Source organism: Aythya ferina (genome assembly GCF_964211825.1).
Source record: "Aythya ferina genome assembly, chromosome: 11".
In the NCBI taxonomy this organism is placed as follows: domain Eukaryota; kingdom Metazoa; phylum Chordata; class Aves; order Anseriformes; family Anatidae; genus Aythya; species Aythya ferina.
The window spans coordinates 12,141,644-12,158,200 of record NC_140307.1 but is presented as its reverse complement, the minus strand read 5'-3'; the positions used below and the strand labels follow the sequence as shown (position 1 = coordinate 12,158,200).

Sequence of the window (16,557 nt, the reverse complement as noted above, 5' to 3'; positions counted from 1 at the left end):
AACGAAGCTGCTGGCAGTGTAAGAGTACCTACGCTTTCCGAGTCCTCGAGCATCCTGGTGGTCTCCTGCACGTCAGGGGCACTGGGAACTACCACTGGCATAGGAGGTCGAGTTCTTCCTAAGGTCCCAATTGACGCAGTCTTCACCGAGTGAACGGGATGGTTAGGAGCTTAAAAGAAATTGTTATATAATTATGCCTCAGTTAATTAATATTCTGCCTATTCAGAAGGCTCTTGGTAGTAGGAGAATAAAAAGGTTTCTATTAGAATAGAGGAAAACGAACACTTCAAATAATGAAATGCTGAATTTGAATTTTTGTCTAGTTAATCTATGTACTGAAAAGGGCCTTGAAAATAGAATCAAAAAAAATCAGTCCAGCGTCTGACACGTTTTCTTTGACACCCAACTCTCCCCATCATTTTCTGCTTAAAATCTCCTTCTTTCTTTCTCTGTCTGACAAGCGTCTCTGGCAAGTTTTCCCCTGCTCACCTTGCTGAGTCAGTAACGGGGTGCTTGGCAATGCAGGGTCGTACGTGGAACCAGCTGGTGGGACTGCTGGCACTGCAAAACTCTTCAGCGGGTGGGAAGGACGAACATGTGCTGTGGGGAGGTTCTGAGCTGAATCCTCCTCTTGTGCATTAGCCAGGTAAGCTCCTGTGGTGCTTTCAGGATCCTGATGGTCAGCACATGTCTGAGAGGAGGAAGCTGGCATGGTGTCCGTGCTAGGTGTGTTTCGAACAGATTCTACAACAGACAAGAAGCTGTGGTTTATTTCCTTTTACAGAAATTTTCTCTGTGGTCACATGGAAACAAAGCAGTAGTGTTTACAAGCACCATTCCCAAGATTGCTGCTATAAGCTAAGAAGCAAATTCACGAGTCAGCTGTGTAGCAATTAACACCAGTTCCATGTAACCGTCCTGTTGTAGAGTGAACGGCAACAGCTGTTTAGTAACAAAATAAGCTGGAGAACTGAATGAGTCCACAGGTATAAGACCAAATCAACAGCTTTGTGTGGGAACAGCTACATGTAAGAAGACAGACAGCAGCCTGGGCCTCAGACGAACAGCACAGAACACGAATCTTCAGTCTCATTTTATACTTCAGTATTTCACAACACAGGAATTCTTATATAGGTATATGTTCTGCATATATCACTGAAATGCATACAGAAGAGCTTTTTTTTTTTTTTTTTTTTTTTTTTTAGAAAGATTTCAAATCCATTTACTTGCTGAAAACTGAAATGAAATCCCAGGCTTCATTTGGCTGCCTGCAGCAGCTCCACCCACATCTCAGAGAACAAGATGGTACCTTGAATTTAGGGCATCGTGATCCTGATCAGATCATGTGCAGGAAAAGATCTGGATGGCAAGAGCTGACACTTCAGCAGCATAAACACAGCAAGAGGAACCTCTGCCTCTAACATATCATCTGTGTGTTTGCACCCTTGTGAATTGTTTTCAGAAGGAAAGAGGAAACAATACTGTTGGCTCTGGCACCTTAACTAAAATTTAGACCTTAAGCTACAGAAACCCAGAATTCACTTCATCTCAGGATGTTATCCACTTGCAATTTAGCAATACCGTTGCTTCAGAATTTTTAAGAAAACTGGAGACATTACAAAAACTATCGCAAGCAATTGTGCGTCAAGCCTGAAAAACGCCGCATAGGAAACACCACAATTTTCTTTGTGCTTCAGGAGGATTAACTAATAGCTCTCAGTAACAAAATCTGGACTTTTGTTCTGTCTCGCTTTTAAACACAACTAATTAGGAAAGTTATTATCACATTAAATAGCTCATATTAGATGTAAACTGATGTTTCAGACTCCAGGGCTGAAGGTTTTATATTAAGGAGTCTTCCTTTTTGAAGTTGTATGTATATAAAACATTAAGCCTCCTTTTCCAAGGGCATTATCACCTATTGAAAGGATCAGTATCTGAGCTACACGAGAAGCAGTCTACATAAAACGCAATCTAATTGTCAAGAATATTGTCTGTACTTAAACCCATCCCTCTGCCTCTTAGGGAAGTACTTTTTCCCATTCTTCCTCTTCTATTGGCAACAAGCCAGGAAATGCTATGGGTCACCTACCGAAGCAAATACACACAGCGCTAGTTGCTGTCTGTCGTTATCTAAAAACCTTAGAAGTTAATTTTACTTTCATTCAGCTCAATGAATGAATTTTGGCAAAGACCAAAATGGTGACTGACCAAGTTAAGTTTCAGCTGTTGATTCCACATTTCACTCATTGTTCCAATACAATCAAAATCTACCTGCATGTTTATATCTCACCTGTGGAATTGGCCCTGTCTGAATGGGACATGGATGTGCCAATCGGCCACGGGTTGACCTGGTGATGGAGATAGCTGCGAGTTGGAGAAGCGAGGCTGCCGGAGTGGAAATGATGGTGAGGGTTATCGAGTGAATGGATGGGATGAGCACTAATCACAGCTGTGAATGAATATAAGACAGAAAAATGCTTAACATACAGACAAGCATGCACATGTACTGAAACGCACCACATCCCTCCCTTCTCCCACAAAGCCTCTGAGCAGGGGAGCTAGGACAAGCTCCCTCTGTGACAAGACACAAACCCCCCAAAGAAGCAGAATCCTCCATTTTCCTGCGCAGCAAGTGCTCTTCTCTTGGCTGTGTCTTCCAAGAGTTCTGTTACACTCCCTTTAAAACTCCACATATTTTATGCTGTGCTATAAATGTCAGACCTAATACAGGAGACATCTGAGCTCAAATTCCAAACTATTTGTGACTGCCATTGAATTTCTCAACATTGTAATGGAATGTGGCATCTTTGGTTAATTAATTAATGTAAGACAAATAAGCATAGGACATGACAGACACCAAAGGCTCTATTCACTCCCTCTGTGCGGAATTAGTAAAGCTCTGCTCCTATACATTTAAAACTGAAAACATTTTTTTCATTTTTTTCTCATTTTTTATCTTGCTGTCTTTATTGCATTTATTCCTGCTTGACACATGTGAATTTTATACTTACTGTAAAACATCCTTTGCCCTCACCCTCTTGTGACAACAGCAAAACAAAGTCCCACTACTCCCCACATGGGAGGAAAAGTGTACAGTTTAGCTCTTAGGAGAGACTGAAATACTGAGTTGCTCAAAATCACCGAAAAGAAGTCTCAACACAGAAAACAGAAGGAAAAGGCCAAAGGTCAGTGCTAGCATTAGTACCATAAAGAAAAACACAGTTGTAGTTGGTTGGTTTGAACCTTTTCTGGAAATTCTCCACATGTGGTGCCTTTGAAAGTTACTTTCTAGAACTGACGATGCACAAATCTATCATTATAATGGTAATCCAGTTAAGACTTCTTGCATTGATGCATGCTGTTTGAACTCAAAGGCTGACTAAAGAAACCTGAACCCTCTGACTTCTTCATTTCCTGGAAAATAGCCTGTCAGCAGGACAGAATATGGGAATTGATCAGAGGAGGCAATATGTGTACAGATTTTCAGCTATTGGTAATAACCATTAAGTTAGACCCACAGAAAGGCAACCCCATTATCATCAGCCTCCTATAAATGAAGAGTAACTACACTCCATTACTGAGCATTCGGTTCTAGATTTAAATCCTAGGGAAACATGTCCAGGGATACAGTCACAGTAAAATACCAGCTATTCTCACTAAGAGCCTCAAGGAAGATTACAGTGTCACTTTGTCTCACAGGGAACTGGCAAATCAAGGAATAAACCACAAGAACTGGGTGATCAGAAACTGTGGCAGAGATGACAGTCATCAGAGCCACCGGGAGCTCTCCTGCATGTCAGCAAGGTAGGAAGCATGTAGACTGTAAGGCATAACATTTTATAAGCATGAACATTTTAATTACTTCTACTTGTAAAAACTACTGCTGTATCAATTTGGTCATTATCAAATATAATGAATGTCAGTACAAAAGATTGCCTAGACATTTCTGCAACTGCAATAAAAATTTTGCACATAACTCTGTGCCTCAGAAGACACTTCTTAAAAGCTTGGGGATGGAGAAAAAACAAGACCATAGTAGTTCTGAAACACCACCCAAAGCAGAATCCAGTGAGCAAGTTGGAAAAACTTGATCCAGTGAAAAGCCAGGTCCTAGGTATGTGCACCTTCTCACCTAGCCATCCAGCTAGGGCAACTCTGCAATTACTTTTCTGGTTACCTAAATCACACAAAGCTTTACAGTTCAAAAATCAGTATGCTGTAACAACAGATCACAATGTGCTATTTAATTTCAAGGAAGAAAAAAAATCATAGGAAGAACAAGACAAAGAAAAATGTGCATTAAGAAATAAATAGGTCTTTGCTTCCTAATACCCTTCCAGAAGTTTTGTTTTCCAGTTGTCAAAAGGAAGGGACTAACTAGGCATGCACCATTCCTGTTGCACTGCTGGAAATTATACTGAAATTGAACATACTAAGTTATCCTAATTTAGTACTTAAGAGGAAAAATATCTAGATTTGAACACTACAGTACAGGGAAATAAAGGAACAGGAAGGTATCTGCAGCCACAGGCTTAAACACACTAAATGGTTCTGCCTATGCTGCTTATTGAAAAGAACCTCATGTACCAGAACGTCCATTTTCAGTGGAGCTTCTGCAAGAAAGTATCTAAAGACATCACCTTAATGTTTTCACTGACTGTAAAAAATCCTACAGTTGTAACTCCTTGGAGCTTTTGCAAACAGGACAAAAACTCAAAAGAGAGTCACAAAAACAATCTCAAGCCCTAAGGCACCAGAGGACCTTACTTATCCTTCCTGACATTTAGTGCATCGTGCTAGCCTGTTGCACCAAGCCAGCTGTGTCTGCAGCTGGTTCTTTCATTCTGGGCAAGGCAGGATCTATTGCAGGATGGAGGGGAAACACATATGTTTTTCAAGCAAACACAGCAGGACTGGCATTAAAAAAAAAAAAAAAAAAAAAAAAAAAGATGTCAAAGCCAGGTTTGGTGCTGCAAGGAAAAATCATATCCACAACTGTATCTGCCAGCATAATCACATCAGCTTGAATACCATTATAAAGTGGAACTGGAATATGCTACCTCCATAAAATATGTACCACCACCGTATCTATCACTCTTGTCAGCTGCACATCTTCCCATCCTGTGTGGGAGTGATCGTGTAAAGTTGCCAGATCTTTCTCACTGAATTTTGTAGCACGAAACGCGCATTGCTCTGCTCTTTCTGTGCAGTACTCAGCATGTTTCAGCACTGGCTCCTGTACTCATTTGTATTATGTTGTGTTATGCTGCATCCCATTTACAGGAAGCCGCACTTGTCATTATCAGAAAAGTGCAAAGGAAGTCTCACTGCAGTCTGATTTTTTTTGTGGGGTCACACAAGTCTGAATTCATCACGTTCCAGAACCTGACATGGGACAGGGAATCATCAGAATCCAATAGCTGCCGTGTCCACCGTTAGACACCCATACATGACAGCAGGTAACAACAGTAGCAATTACCTGAGCTAAACATGAACTTTATGTTCATGAACAAGACATGTCCCTGAACAAGACATGTCTAAAGCTCATACCAAATAAGCATTGTGTGATTTTGCCTCACAGTTCTGTCGGTGCAGGTAAGCTTTTGTAAACGTTCACAGTTTTACTTGTGCTGAAGTCAAGGTTTCAGTCTAGTTGTTCAGAGGATTGGCAAAGTCCCTTTTCATCTCAGAATTTTATCATTTGAAAACCACAGGTATGTTTTAATTCTGAAAATATTTCATAATAATAATTGTATTTCCGTTACTTCAACACAATTTCTAAGTCAGCATACTTGCTCAAATTGTCATTAATTAGCAGCAAAATACACAAATAAGGAACAACAAACCAGACATCCTCCTCATTTAAAAGTCTGCTCTGCCAAACTCACAAAACCTCAGCCTCTAGCAGTGATGCATCCACATTTCAATAAATTAGTATAATAGACACATTGCGGAGCAAAACTACTGTACATACTGCAGAGGCTTTTGTTATCTTTTCCAAAAAAGAAGACAACTAATGGCAGAGAAGAGCCTGACTGAGATTCACCAACCCAGGAAGGCAGCAGGAAAAGCGAACACAGAATGCGCTACCAGGTCCTCCCGTACTAGAACCACAAATCTCTTGATGAAACCAGTAGGAGACTGGTTAAAAACAGACTATAGAAAGAACTATGTTACACAGCAGGTTTTGAACTTCTCGAACTTGCTACCACAGGAGACTAGAGGCAGACAGCAATTTCAGAAAGGGGTCAAGACCTGTTCAGCAGGTCAGTAAATAGAGCGCAGAAGTCTCAGCAGTGATGTACCCTCTGCAGTTCCTATCTAACAGCTGGATACTGGCAGAATACAAAGGGAATGGACTATAAAAAGCAGCCAGGCTCCTAGGCTCTCCCTAAGAGGCACCTGCAATTGTTGCTGCTGGAGACTGGGACAGACAGACTGCTGGACACATTCTAACTCTTCCCCCTTTTGCAGCATGCCGCCCAGTACAGCTATTCCTTCTAAGTCGATCTAACTCTGCCTTCATGATAAGGGATTCAGGATGCCTTCTTTGAACTGTTTCCACTGTGGATATGACAGAACTACTTAGGAGATGTAAGCAGGGAGACTGTAAGTGAACGTGTGTGCCTTTGCATACAGCATCAGCATGGCTTGTTTGGGTGCTCCCAAATCCAGGACAGCTGGTAGGTGGGCTGCTGACTTACGCTGAGGTGGCTGAGAATCAAAAGGCATCATCATCTTGGGCCTCATTCCCCTTCTTCCTGCCAGCGTGGACATGCTATCCTCTGACTCATGCCCTGAAGAAAGAATACTGAAGGTTATTTACCATGGAAGCAAGACTTCTGTGATACCATACCATGATGATTTCAATCCTCCTCTCGTTATTTCTGAGTGCAAAAGAGGGCTCTCCCATCTGTAAGCAGTTTTGTGACTCACAACTGACAAAAACAGCTCTCCCATCCTTCACCACGAAGTGGGGAGGAGGAGGAGTGTTAAAGATAACTGGTCACTCTCCAGAACTCGCCAGGCCATCAGGCTAACACAAACCTCTGGCGATGCAGCTCTGGGAAATGAGTGGTAGAACAGAGTCATGCATGTGGGTAAGACGTGCTGGATCACCACGTAAACCACTCACCATGTGGAAACTCAGCCAAGCCTCAGAGATGAGCAGTAGCTGGCTAAGGTGCCGAAACCTGATTGTGTATTTGCTGAAAGAAATGTGTCACACACTTCTTACATGATCTTCTGATTACCGATCAGTATTTACTACAGGAAATTCATTATTTAATTCTCGTGCATTCACTTTCCTCAGTAAAACATGTGGTCCTTCCTTTTCATAGAGCCTTATAAACCAGGAACAAGACAAATTCAGTACTCGTAAAGTAAGAACAAAGGAATATTATGGTAACCAAATAACATGCCAATAAAGTGATTTTGACAGATAAAGTAAAATATCTATAGTTTTAAGAATCAGGATCAAAGTACTTGCTGATAGCTCACCTCTGTAGGAATTCCGCCTTTGATGGATATTGCTGTCCATGGAATTATCAACTGGGGTGATGTCTTGGGAGTTGCGAGGGATTGGGGTATCTGTCATGATTGGATTGGGATCTGGAGATTTATCAATGGGTTTTAGCTCCAGTCTTTCATGATGGATCCAAAGGTCAGGAGGCTTGACATCTTTGGAGTTTCCTTTGTACTTGTGGGACCCATTCACTGATTTGCAGGCAGCTCGTTTCCTTGGGAAGGAAAACAAATGAAATGTTCTTAGATGTATGCTTCCTTTCACTTGTTGAAAAAGGCAAATTTTCATTGAGATTTCTTTCTGATCTTGTATCCAGCTGAGCGAAAGCTACCCACTGGGCAGGAAGCTTTGAATTTTACATATAAGCACATCTGACATCTCAAAGCATACCCCTGCATATTCTGCAACTCTGATGCCATGAATTTTGTCTCAAATGGTACCACATGCTGTAGAACTGTGCTCTACAGACTAAGCTTTCATTAACAAAAATTAAGTTTCCAGTGCTTATGGTTATTAAAAGAATATTCTAAACACGAAGTGTATGTACACCATGCTGTGCTGTACTCCAGGGTTTACAAACAACCTCAAACAATAGCTGCAGAAGGAGTGTGGAAATAGCCAATTATCCCAACAGGATGGTTAACACTAAAGATTAATGACAAGAACATTCATTTTACCACTGCTCAGGTTAGACACATCTAACTAATGTGCTTTTTCATCACTGTTGAACAGCATCAGCAGCCAACTGGGGAGAGTGCTTGTGGGGAAGACGTTTGACAAGAAGGAATTTGGGAAAAATTAAATTCAGAGCTCCAGCACTGCCCCCCCTACTCACTTCTCCTTTTGGGCCCTGGCAGTGCTGGAGGAAGGCGTCCCTTCTAGGTAGCACATTTGCTACGAATGGCTAAGATATCTGCCTATATACAAATTTGAAAGTATCGTCAAACAGAGCCTCTCGTGTAGGTGATACACAGCCAGACATGCTCCCAGCATCTGGCTGTGAGCTCTGTAGTTGAACAAATGAAGCAGATCAGAAGGTTGTGTGTTGCTGCATGTGGGAGGTGGCATTCAGAAACTGGGAAAGCAAAGGCAAGATTTCACAGGGTTATTTTTGCTGCTTGAGAAATAAATAACCTCTCTTGGGCACAAGACCCTGAACTTTCTCCTCTCCCAATCACATCTCCCAGCTGCTAGACTCTCATATCCACGTTCTCTTCTCCCAAGAATTTGCATTCTTGCAGGATAGTCCAGCTTCAGCAAAAAAGTGGGATTAATTTCTAAGCCAAGCTTTTAATCACTTTCTTATAACCCTGGTTTGCATAAAACAGTCTCTTCAAACTTAAAAACAATAAAAAGCTTTCAGCTCTGTTCAGTTCTTTAAAAGAACATGCAGAAACAACTTCCAGTAGCCTAGGGAATGGCAGCATCACTGCTGTCATCTTAATTCAGATGAGTGAGGGTAGAAGTCAGACACACAGTTGTATTTAGGATTCTGGAGCACTTTTCTAAGGAGTCCAGCTCCAGCTCCAGATTCCACTCCAGTAATCTGTCCAAGAATTAGCTATTATCATGCACAGCTTGGAAGCCTGCTGTGCACAGTGGAGGACATACTAAGAACAGAAGTGAGAATCTGCCTGAGCTGTTGAGCTCACACAGCTCTACACAGATGTATCAGCACAGGGTTGGAAACAGAAGAGCCAGGCCTGCATGCTGCTCTGCCTGAATTAATTCTGCCTCTGATCCTGGCGCAAGCAGTAACGGAAGCTGCATAATGAGATGTCAGCTCTCAGACGACCATCTGAGCTTCCAGCAAGACATTCACCAGAGATTGGTGTGATTACTGTAAGCACACAAAGCTGATATTCAGACAAGAATGCAAGATAATCCCAGTATTTTAAACAGTACTTTCTTCTCAGAGAGAAGGAGTGTAGGTCTATATGAAAGCATTGTTATAACATTTTTGTCTGTAAACCTTTGATGTTTTGTAAACTCTGAAATACTGATTAAGAAAAGCTGATGAACATCATCACCAACTTCATGATAACATCCATCAATACAACTGAATTATCTGCCAAACACTGGAGTTCAAACTCATGTCACAGCACTGCATTACTACATTGGTGTCAGAACAGAGCTTCTACAGCTTACAAGGCTTAAAAGTAATGAACTCTACATCATAAAGATATATCTATCATAAAGATCCATACATCATAAAGAACCATACATCATAAAGATCTATACATCGTAAAGAACAGATTAAGTGAGAAAAATAACTGAATTCATTGAGAAAGGTAGGACAGGGCTACGTGCCCTTACTTTTTCTGGTGAGAAGTGGTACGACGAGTGCAGAAGACAGCAACTATCACCACGATCACAATGGTGATGACTCCAACAGATACGATGATCACAAGGAGCATGTTGCTATCCAGGGGAGAAGTAGGGCTTCCATGGGGACTGTTACTGCCTGTAAGAGTAGGGAGAAAAGGGTTACTTTTTATTAAGACTTTACTTGGAAAAGATCCTCAACAAAAGCAAGGAATGCCAATACCAGACTGGGAAAAAGATCAGTAGAATAAGAAAGACAGTTTATCTGCTAGGATTTCATGTGAAATGCTTACTTATTTTTCTGTCATTCGCCAATCGTGTTTCTGTACAACTGTGTAATCTGTAAGGTGCTTTATAGATCCAGTTCCAACTACCAGTCTATAAAGCCTCAAGTTCACCCTACTCTAATAGCTATCATAAAAAAATTCAATAGTTGAGTCTGAGGAGAATTAACTCGGGACCATGCTAGAACTACAGCACAATGGGCATTCCCCTGGACCCAGTAATCACAGGAATTGTATCAATATTCTACAGCGGTCACTTTCCTCTGAAAAAAAACACTTTTTATGTAACACTAATGAGCGTTACCTTAGGGCAAGGCTCCACATTGCCCAGTGCTAATACGGAGAAAGGGTTAAGATGATTTTTTTCCATCCTAATATGTTCTCACTGAATAATTTTTACATTTGTGCACTAGAGCAGGCATTTAAAACTAAACTGAGAACAAGATCTACTGTCAAGACTGAAATGAAAAGGAAGGGGAAGGTATTTTTTCCAAATACCCTACACAGTAGGCAAGAGTGCTGACAGAAGTCTGATAACAGTTTCTCGAGTGCGCACAGCTATCATCATACGAGAAAAAAGTTATGGAAACAGATTTGGTTTGGGTTGTAAACAGTGTACTATTTTTGGTGGGCTGTCTCATCACTCTGAAATACCACAAGTCACTGCATTTGAATTGAAAAGCTTTGTAACAACACTTACCACCGAGTGGTGGTTTGTAATCTGGCCCTATGTCCACTGGGCGGCTTCCCTTTCCTGCAGATCCTGAAGCTGAAAAAGTCACATATAGGGTAATTCTATAAATACATCTATACATATACATATACAGACACACGTACACCTACGTTCACATCAACACCCGCTCTAGCACTACAAGGCAGCTCCTTTGGAATTTCTCTCTGAACAATTGTGAGCATTTCTTAATCCTTTTCTCCCCATACATAAAGATACGGCAACTATGTTTCTCCAGGAAGAGAACCACTTCAAAAGAGCTATTAGCTTCCTGTGCTTAGTATCCATTTTAAACAATACAACAAAAATTATTTGCAGTAATACACAGGTATATATTGAGGTAAATGGTTTTGCCACACTTATACACACAGCTAATCATACTGAAACAGTAGTTATAGAGGTTTCTTTTCCTAATCCCTAATTACGATAAGCGAGGAAGAAAAAGCACAGTAAATATAATATTAAGTCCCTTCCTAACCTTAAAAGCTTGCTTTAAAATTCTCCCCATTCTTTCCTGTTTGTTTTACCTTTGCCACAAGTGACAATGAATTATCACGGAAATGTTTTTGGCAAAACCCAGGGAAAACAAATTAATTAGTTTCAAAGCATTATGTTTATAGGCTGGCAACAGAAGTAAACGTATCTATATGTTAATTATTACAATCCGAGGCACATGGCACAGCCTCTTAGCAGAATCTCCTGGGTGCTAGATGCAAGAGCCAACCTACCCATTGAAACGCCATCCTCCTGCTCCTCTACCAAGCACTTCCCCTCATGTAAATCAGGTCTAACTCAGATCACTTGCTGCCACAGCAAGAGGCATGAAGTCACAAGTTCACCTCTAATACCAAGATCTCTCCTGAGTTAGCAGAAGGCTTCCAGAAGAAAAGGTGCACAAAACCTCTGTTTTTTTCATCACTTACGTGTTTTCATTAGAATACACTAGTGCAAAATGACCACGAATGATAAAAACAACACTGTTCTTTGGATGTTGCATTACGTTTCCCCCCTTTACAATGTTCCTCTTAATGGAATTTGTTATACTTGACACATTTTTACAGAGGTAGGCACAAAAAGTCAGAACCACAAAAAACAAGTCCCCAGATACAGCAGTTTACATCTGGAAGAAGGGTTTTCTCAGTTAACAATCTACACTAATCAAGAACTAGTAAGTGTAAAAGTATGTGCCATGAATGGAAATTATTAATCTGAAGTCAAAAGTATGTAAATTAGTAACTGTGAAATAAAGACAACTGATAAGAACAGCAAAAGCACCAGCAAGACTACTGAATAAACCCCAAGGAGGACAATAAGAAGGAATGTTACACGTATACAGTGAGGAATCAGATGTAGTCTATAATAATGGGAAAGGCGTATTGCAGGACAAATCTATAATGAACAAGATATATTGCACCTGCCAGCCCAGAGAGGCCATAGCATTCAGTTAAACGAGTTTTCTCTTTGAAGTACTGGACTGGTAATTTTGCAGCATCGATGAAATAAATTAAACAGAATTTTCATCAGCTGGTATTTAATATATTTAGATCTGTACGACCATATAACTTGCACCAAAGAGATGTGAAAAAAAACTCGGTGAATTCTCTGAATCAAACCTGGCACTGAAGGCAGAGTGGAGTACCAGAGAAGCTTGGAGGGGGGCAGAGGAGGAGGCAATAAAAATAACTGGCAATATTTTAAAAAGAGAAATAGACAGCCCTATGCATTTTTAATGCAGGAGCTGGATCTTTATAATAGGCAAGATCATGGAAAAACTGACAGATTGGAGATGGGGGCATACTTCATGCCCATCTTTCTGTTTTACTGAAAACAGGTCTTTTCAAACAAACAATGTCAGACAATAAATTTAGTTCAGAACAGAAACTCAGAAACTATGTAGACGTACTATATTTAGACTTCCATAAAACATTTCACTGAGCTTTGTTAAAAATAGCATAATAAAAAAGCAATGTGGCACATATTAACAAGATTAACAACTAATTAACTGATAAGAATAAGAATTATAATTGCAGAATCATTATTCACAAGGGATATTTCTAATGAGGTTCTGCAAAGACCTGAGCTTGGCCACGTATAATTCAATATCCTTAATAACACTGTGAAAGAAAATTAAAATAATTGCTACTAAAGTTCACAGATGGCATAAAATGATGGAGTAGATAATAAGATATGCAAAGTCACCTGCACGGAGCAGCAGGGATGACGTGTAAATGTGGGTGTAAGACCCTGAGTCAGGGCAGTTTATCATGGGCCTGCACTCACTACCATACTGCCCCTGGACACGTGCATATGTGACAAGAGTGTAAATCACATTTTGATGATAAAAACGCTGGAAGTCAGAGATAGGGAGGAAACAATATTCTAGCTGTGGACATCCTTGGAACAACCACCTGCATGCAACCTTCAGAGGGGGGCAGCTCAGGGACACCAGGCGCTGGCACCGACCATGTGGCCTCTGTGCAGCAAGCAGCGTGCACACTGCCAGCCAAGCAAAGGTATCTACAAGGCACGAATGCCAGTTTTCAAAACATGGTGAAATTCAGGTATCTAACTGACCATGTCACTTCTCAGCGTCTAATTCCAGAAAGCAGGGACCAACAGCACAGCCTGTACACGGTGGGGAGCTTGCTCCTGAATACAGGAAAAGTGCTGACATGGGGGTAAGGAGACCAGAAGCACTGTGACCAGAGACTTGGTCCCACTGGACTTTGTTCCTTCCAGTCTCGAATAACCTGTTCAGTATTCCTCAAGGACACAATTCTGCAATTATAGGACCTTGTCACAGAGCAAGCTCTTCTGCTGTTCAGCTTGTGTTTTCCTTTTCTACATTTAACCTATTGCCATGATTTCTGATCTCCACATTCTCTTATAGGAATTCTGAAACAAAACTCTCTTGGCCTTTATGTAGGCTTTATGAGTTATAAATGTTATAAATTTATAAATGTAATCAAACTGTTAGTAGAAGAAAAGATTATTTTAGTATGAGATAATGTTGGATGAGAAGATTTAGTTATCTGCTGAAATTAAGTTAGAAGACTAGAGCAAGGGTAAACAGCAACTTTTAAGTAAAACCATTTAATCTTTCCCTATTCCATTCTACCTGCAAGAGAGGACTAACAACAACATGGGGAGCCTCTGCTTCCCCGCAGACAAGCCTGACTCTCAGCTAGCATCTCTGTTATTCTAGTCTGAGTAAGAATTTACTTTGTAATTGCCTAGTAAAGCATATTTAAGAAATTACTTCCAAATAACAGGTTGAAAAGCAAGTTAAAAAAAAAAGATAATTCTCATCCCCTTTAGGATCTATTTAATTGTATGTCTAAGCTGCTTGCCAATGTCCTTTTAAACATCATCCCTTTAGACTAATTCTTCCCCTTTTTATTAGGCTTGCAGCTTATTTGGAAGCAAGCAAAAATAGCCCTGGGACATTCCCCATATAATGCAATGTAGTGAACTCAAAGCTACCATTTTTCAAGCAAGTATTTGAAAGCCTTAAGGCTTTTAGTAGCTAATGCTGTGCTCTTCAGGAGAGTCTGGAGTCTAAATGAGCTGACAAACACAATCTCTCTTGCAAAAAAGCTTTCTAGAGCAGATATACTTTCCCTTATTATAAAAATAATTATAGACATAGAGCTTGCAAAACAGCACTTGTGCTAATTAGATAACTGTCTGATCTTCCTCCTCCATATACTGAGATCTTGCATCAATGGTCAGAGGCTGGCTGGAGTATCACTTAATCCAAATTCATTTTGACAGAATGATTCACCTCTGGCACAACCCACTCGTCCCTTCATGTGACATCTGACTACAGAGATCACTTTATATTCTGAACACCCAAACCACAAATAGAGCTTCCAGTTATTCCACTATTAAAAGCACAACAGGAACTTGCTCATTTATATTTAGAGCAGCAGATACTTGTTTCATTTAGGAAATGCAACAGCACATGGAAAGGAGAAAAAACAACACATGGAAAGGATTGAGTAAAAGAGAAAGCATGGCTCTTCATTTACCTTGATCATTAGGCATTTTATCTGAGGATTCAGCTAGTGGGACAAGCACAGGGAAGGAAAAAACAAGAGAAAGATCATAAGGCTTGAAGGAATGAGAGACAGAATTTCAAGTTTCCCGTAGCATAAACAGACTGGCTAGAGTAAAGCTTTCAATTTTAACCATGAATACTCGCATGGAAAAAGCACCGTTAGATTCATAACTTTTTATTCTTCACCTCTCCTTAAAGCACTTTTTTTTCCAAGGTATTATGTTTGTACTATTTCACTAGGTAGCCCTCAGCAAGCACTTCGTGATTAAAGAGCCCACTGTGTCACACTAGTTCCCATTACATCAACCAAGCCAGCAGTGAGCAGTATTTCACTGGCTACCAGCTCCAGATCCTGCTGCCTTGGACCATTTTATCATGAGCAGACATGACACACAAGATCTAGAATCCTAAAGCAACTAGAAAGTAGTTTTCTAAAACACACATGTGGGACACGGATCCTCAGCATTAATAACTAGATGTCCTAAGGGCCCACCACTAATTTTGAAATAACACAAATAAGCAAACAGTTGAGCAAAATCTGCATATGCATTAACCATGTGCAAGAGCAATCAGAGGGAAAATTTTATTCTAATCCAACTTCATCATCTCCTCGTCTTTTCCAGTTTAAATATAAAATTCATGCTACTTGGTGCCTTACTCCTATAGGGATGGCATTCAGAAAACAAGGAAGCTATTTAGCTGTGTGATACTTTACCTTTTGGGGTTCTGAACTGAACTGCCTCAGACATAGGCCCCATGCCCTTGGAGTTGCGGGCCTGAATTTTGAAATAATATGGTGTATCGAGGGTCAATTCTTGTATCTGATGGGTCAGTCTGTTTCCTACAACAGGTTCAATAACCCAGTCATGTATTTCAGCATTCACATCCGTACTGTAGTAAATGATGTACCCTATTCAAAGGAAAGAAACAAAAGAACTTTATACATAAAAGAACAGGATAGTCATAAGATCTAACAGCAAGAGTTCTATCGACTTTTAATGATATTTGCACAACTAAATGATTATGGGTTTTTGAAAGTGTATTCTTACATTTTCAAAGACTAGGAATGTATTCATGTATTCGACAGCCTTCCCATCTAAAATTTTAAGCTATTCAAAAGTATGTTGAGAGAAAAAATCTATTTAAAGTATCAAAATTATTTTTCATTACTGTTCATTAAGTATGGATGAATTCCTCGCTTCCACCTCTCTATCTGTTCATGGACCAAGTAATGTAAAATAACATGAACCTACTCTTATAAATATATCCTCAAAGTATTAATGTTTAGGGAAAATTGCTAACCTTGAAACAACAAAATATTCTCATGTACAGCAAAAGAACTTGTGTTTATGAGTTCATATTAAATCTAATTGGTTTATTACTTTTTCAGTTTATTAACAAGCAAACAATCCGGAGAGAACTGAAGCTATCTTGCAGGTCCTAGGAAAGCAGTACAGGAGGAGTATGTGATCTGGTGTTAAATATACTGCACATTCAAAGCAATACGAAGTAAAAGCATTGTGATTTCTGTCCCAGAGAACACAGAGCCCCTGGCATTAATTTGCCCAAATATAGGGCTAGGTCAGAGGCTTCATGCACAAATTGCTACTGCCCTTGTCCCACTGCCCAC

General features: G+C 40.2%; 1 protein-coding gene across 9 annotated transcripts in view; it reads right to left on the bottom strand.

Annotated features, from left to right (window-relative positions):
* Positions 1–16,557, bottom strand: part of NEO1 (neogenin 1) — a 189,663-nt gene that overhangs the window by 5,225 nt on the left and 167,881 nt on the right. For 4 of the 9 annotated variants that reach the window (XM_084532530.1, XM_084532523.1, XM_084532525.1 and 1 more), the window contains 9 exons: positions 15,643–15,837; positions 14,899–14,931; positions 10,838–10,906; positions 9,845–9,992; positions 7,504–7,742; positions 6,708–6,800; positions 2,294–2,452; positions 490–744; positions 33–169 (listed from right to left, as the gene is read on the bottom strand). In XM_084532530.1, coding sequence (XP_084388656.1) covers positions 33–169; positions 490–744; positions 2,294–2,452; positions 6,708–6,800; positions 7,504–7,742; positions 9,845–9,992; positions 10,838–10,906; positions 14,899–14,931; positions 15,643–15,837 — 1,328 coding nt within the window. Of the gene's footprint in view, positions 1–28; positions 170–489; positions 745–2,293; positions 2,453–6,707; positions 6,801–7,503; positions 7,743–9,844; positions 9,993–10,837; positions 10,907–14,898; positions 14,932–15,642; positions 15,838–16,557 lie in introns of all 9 variants that reach the window. The other 5 variants (XM_084532529.1, XM_084532531.1, XM_084532524.1 and 2 more) reach the window with 3 other exon arrangements.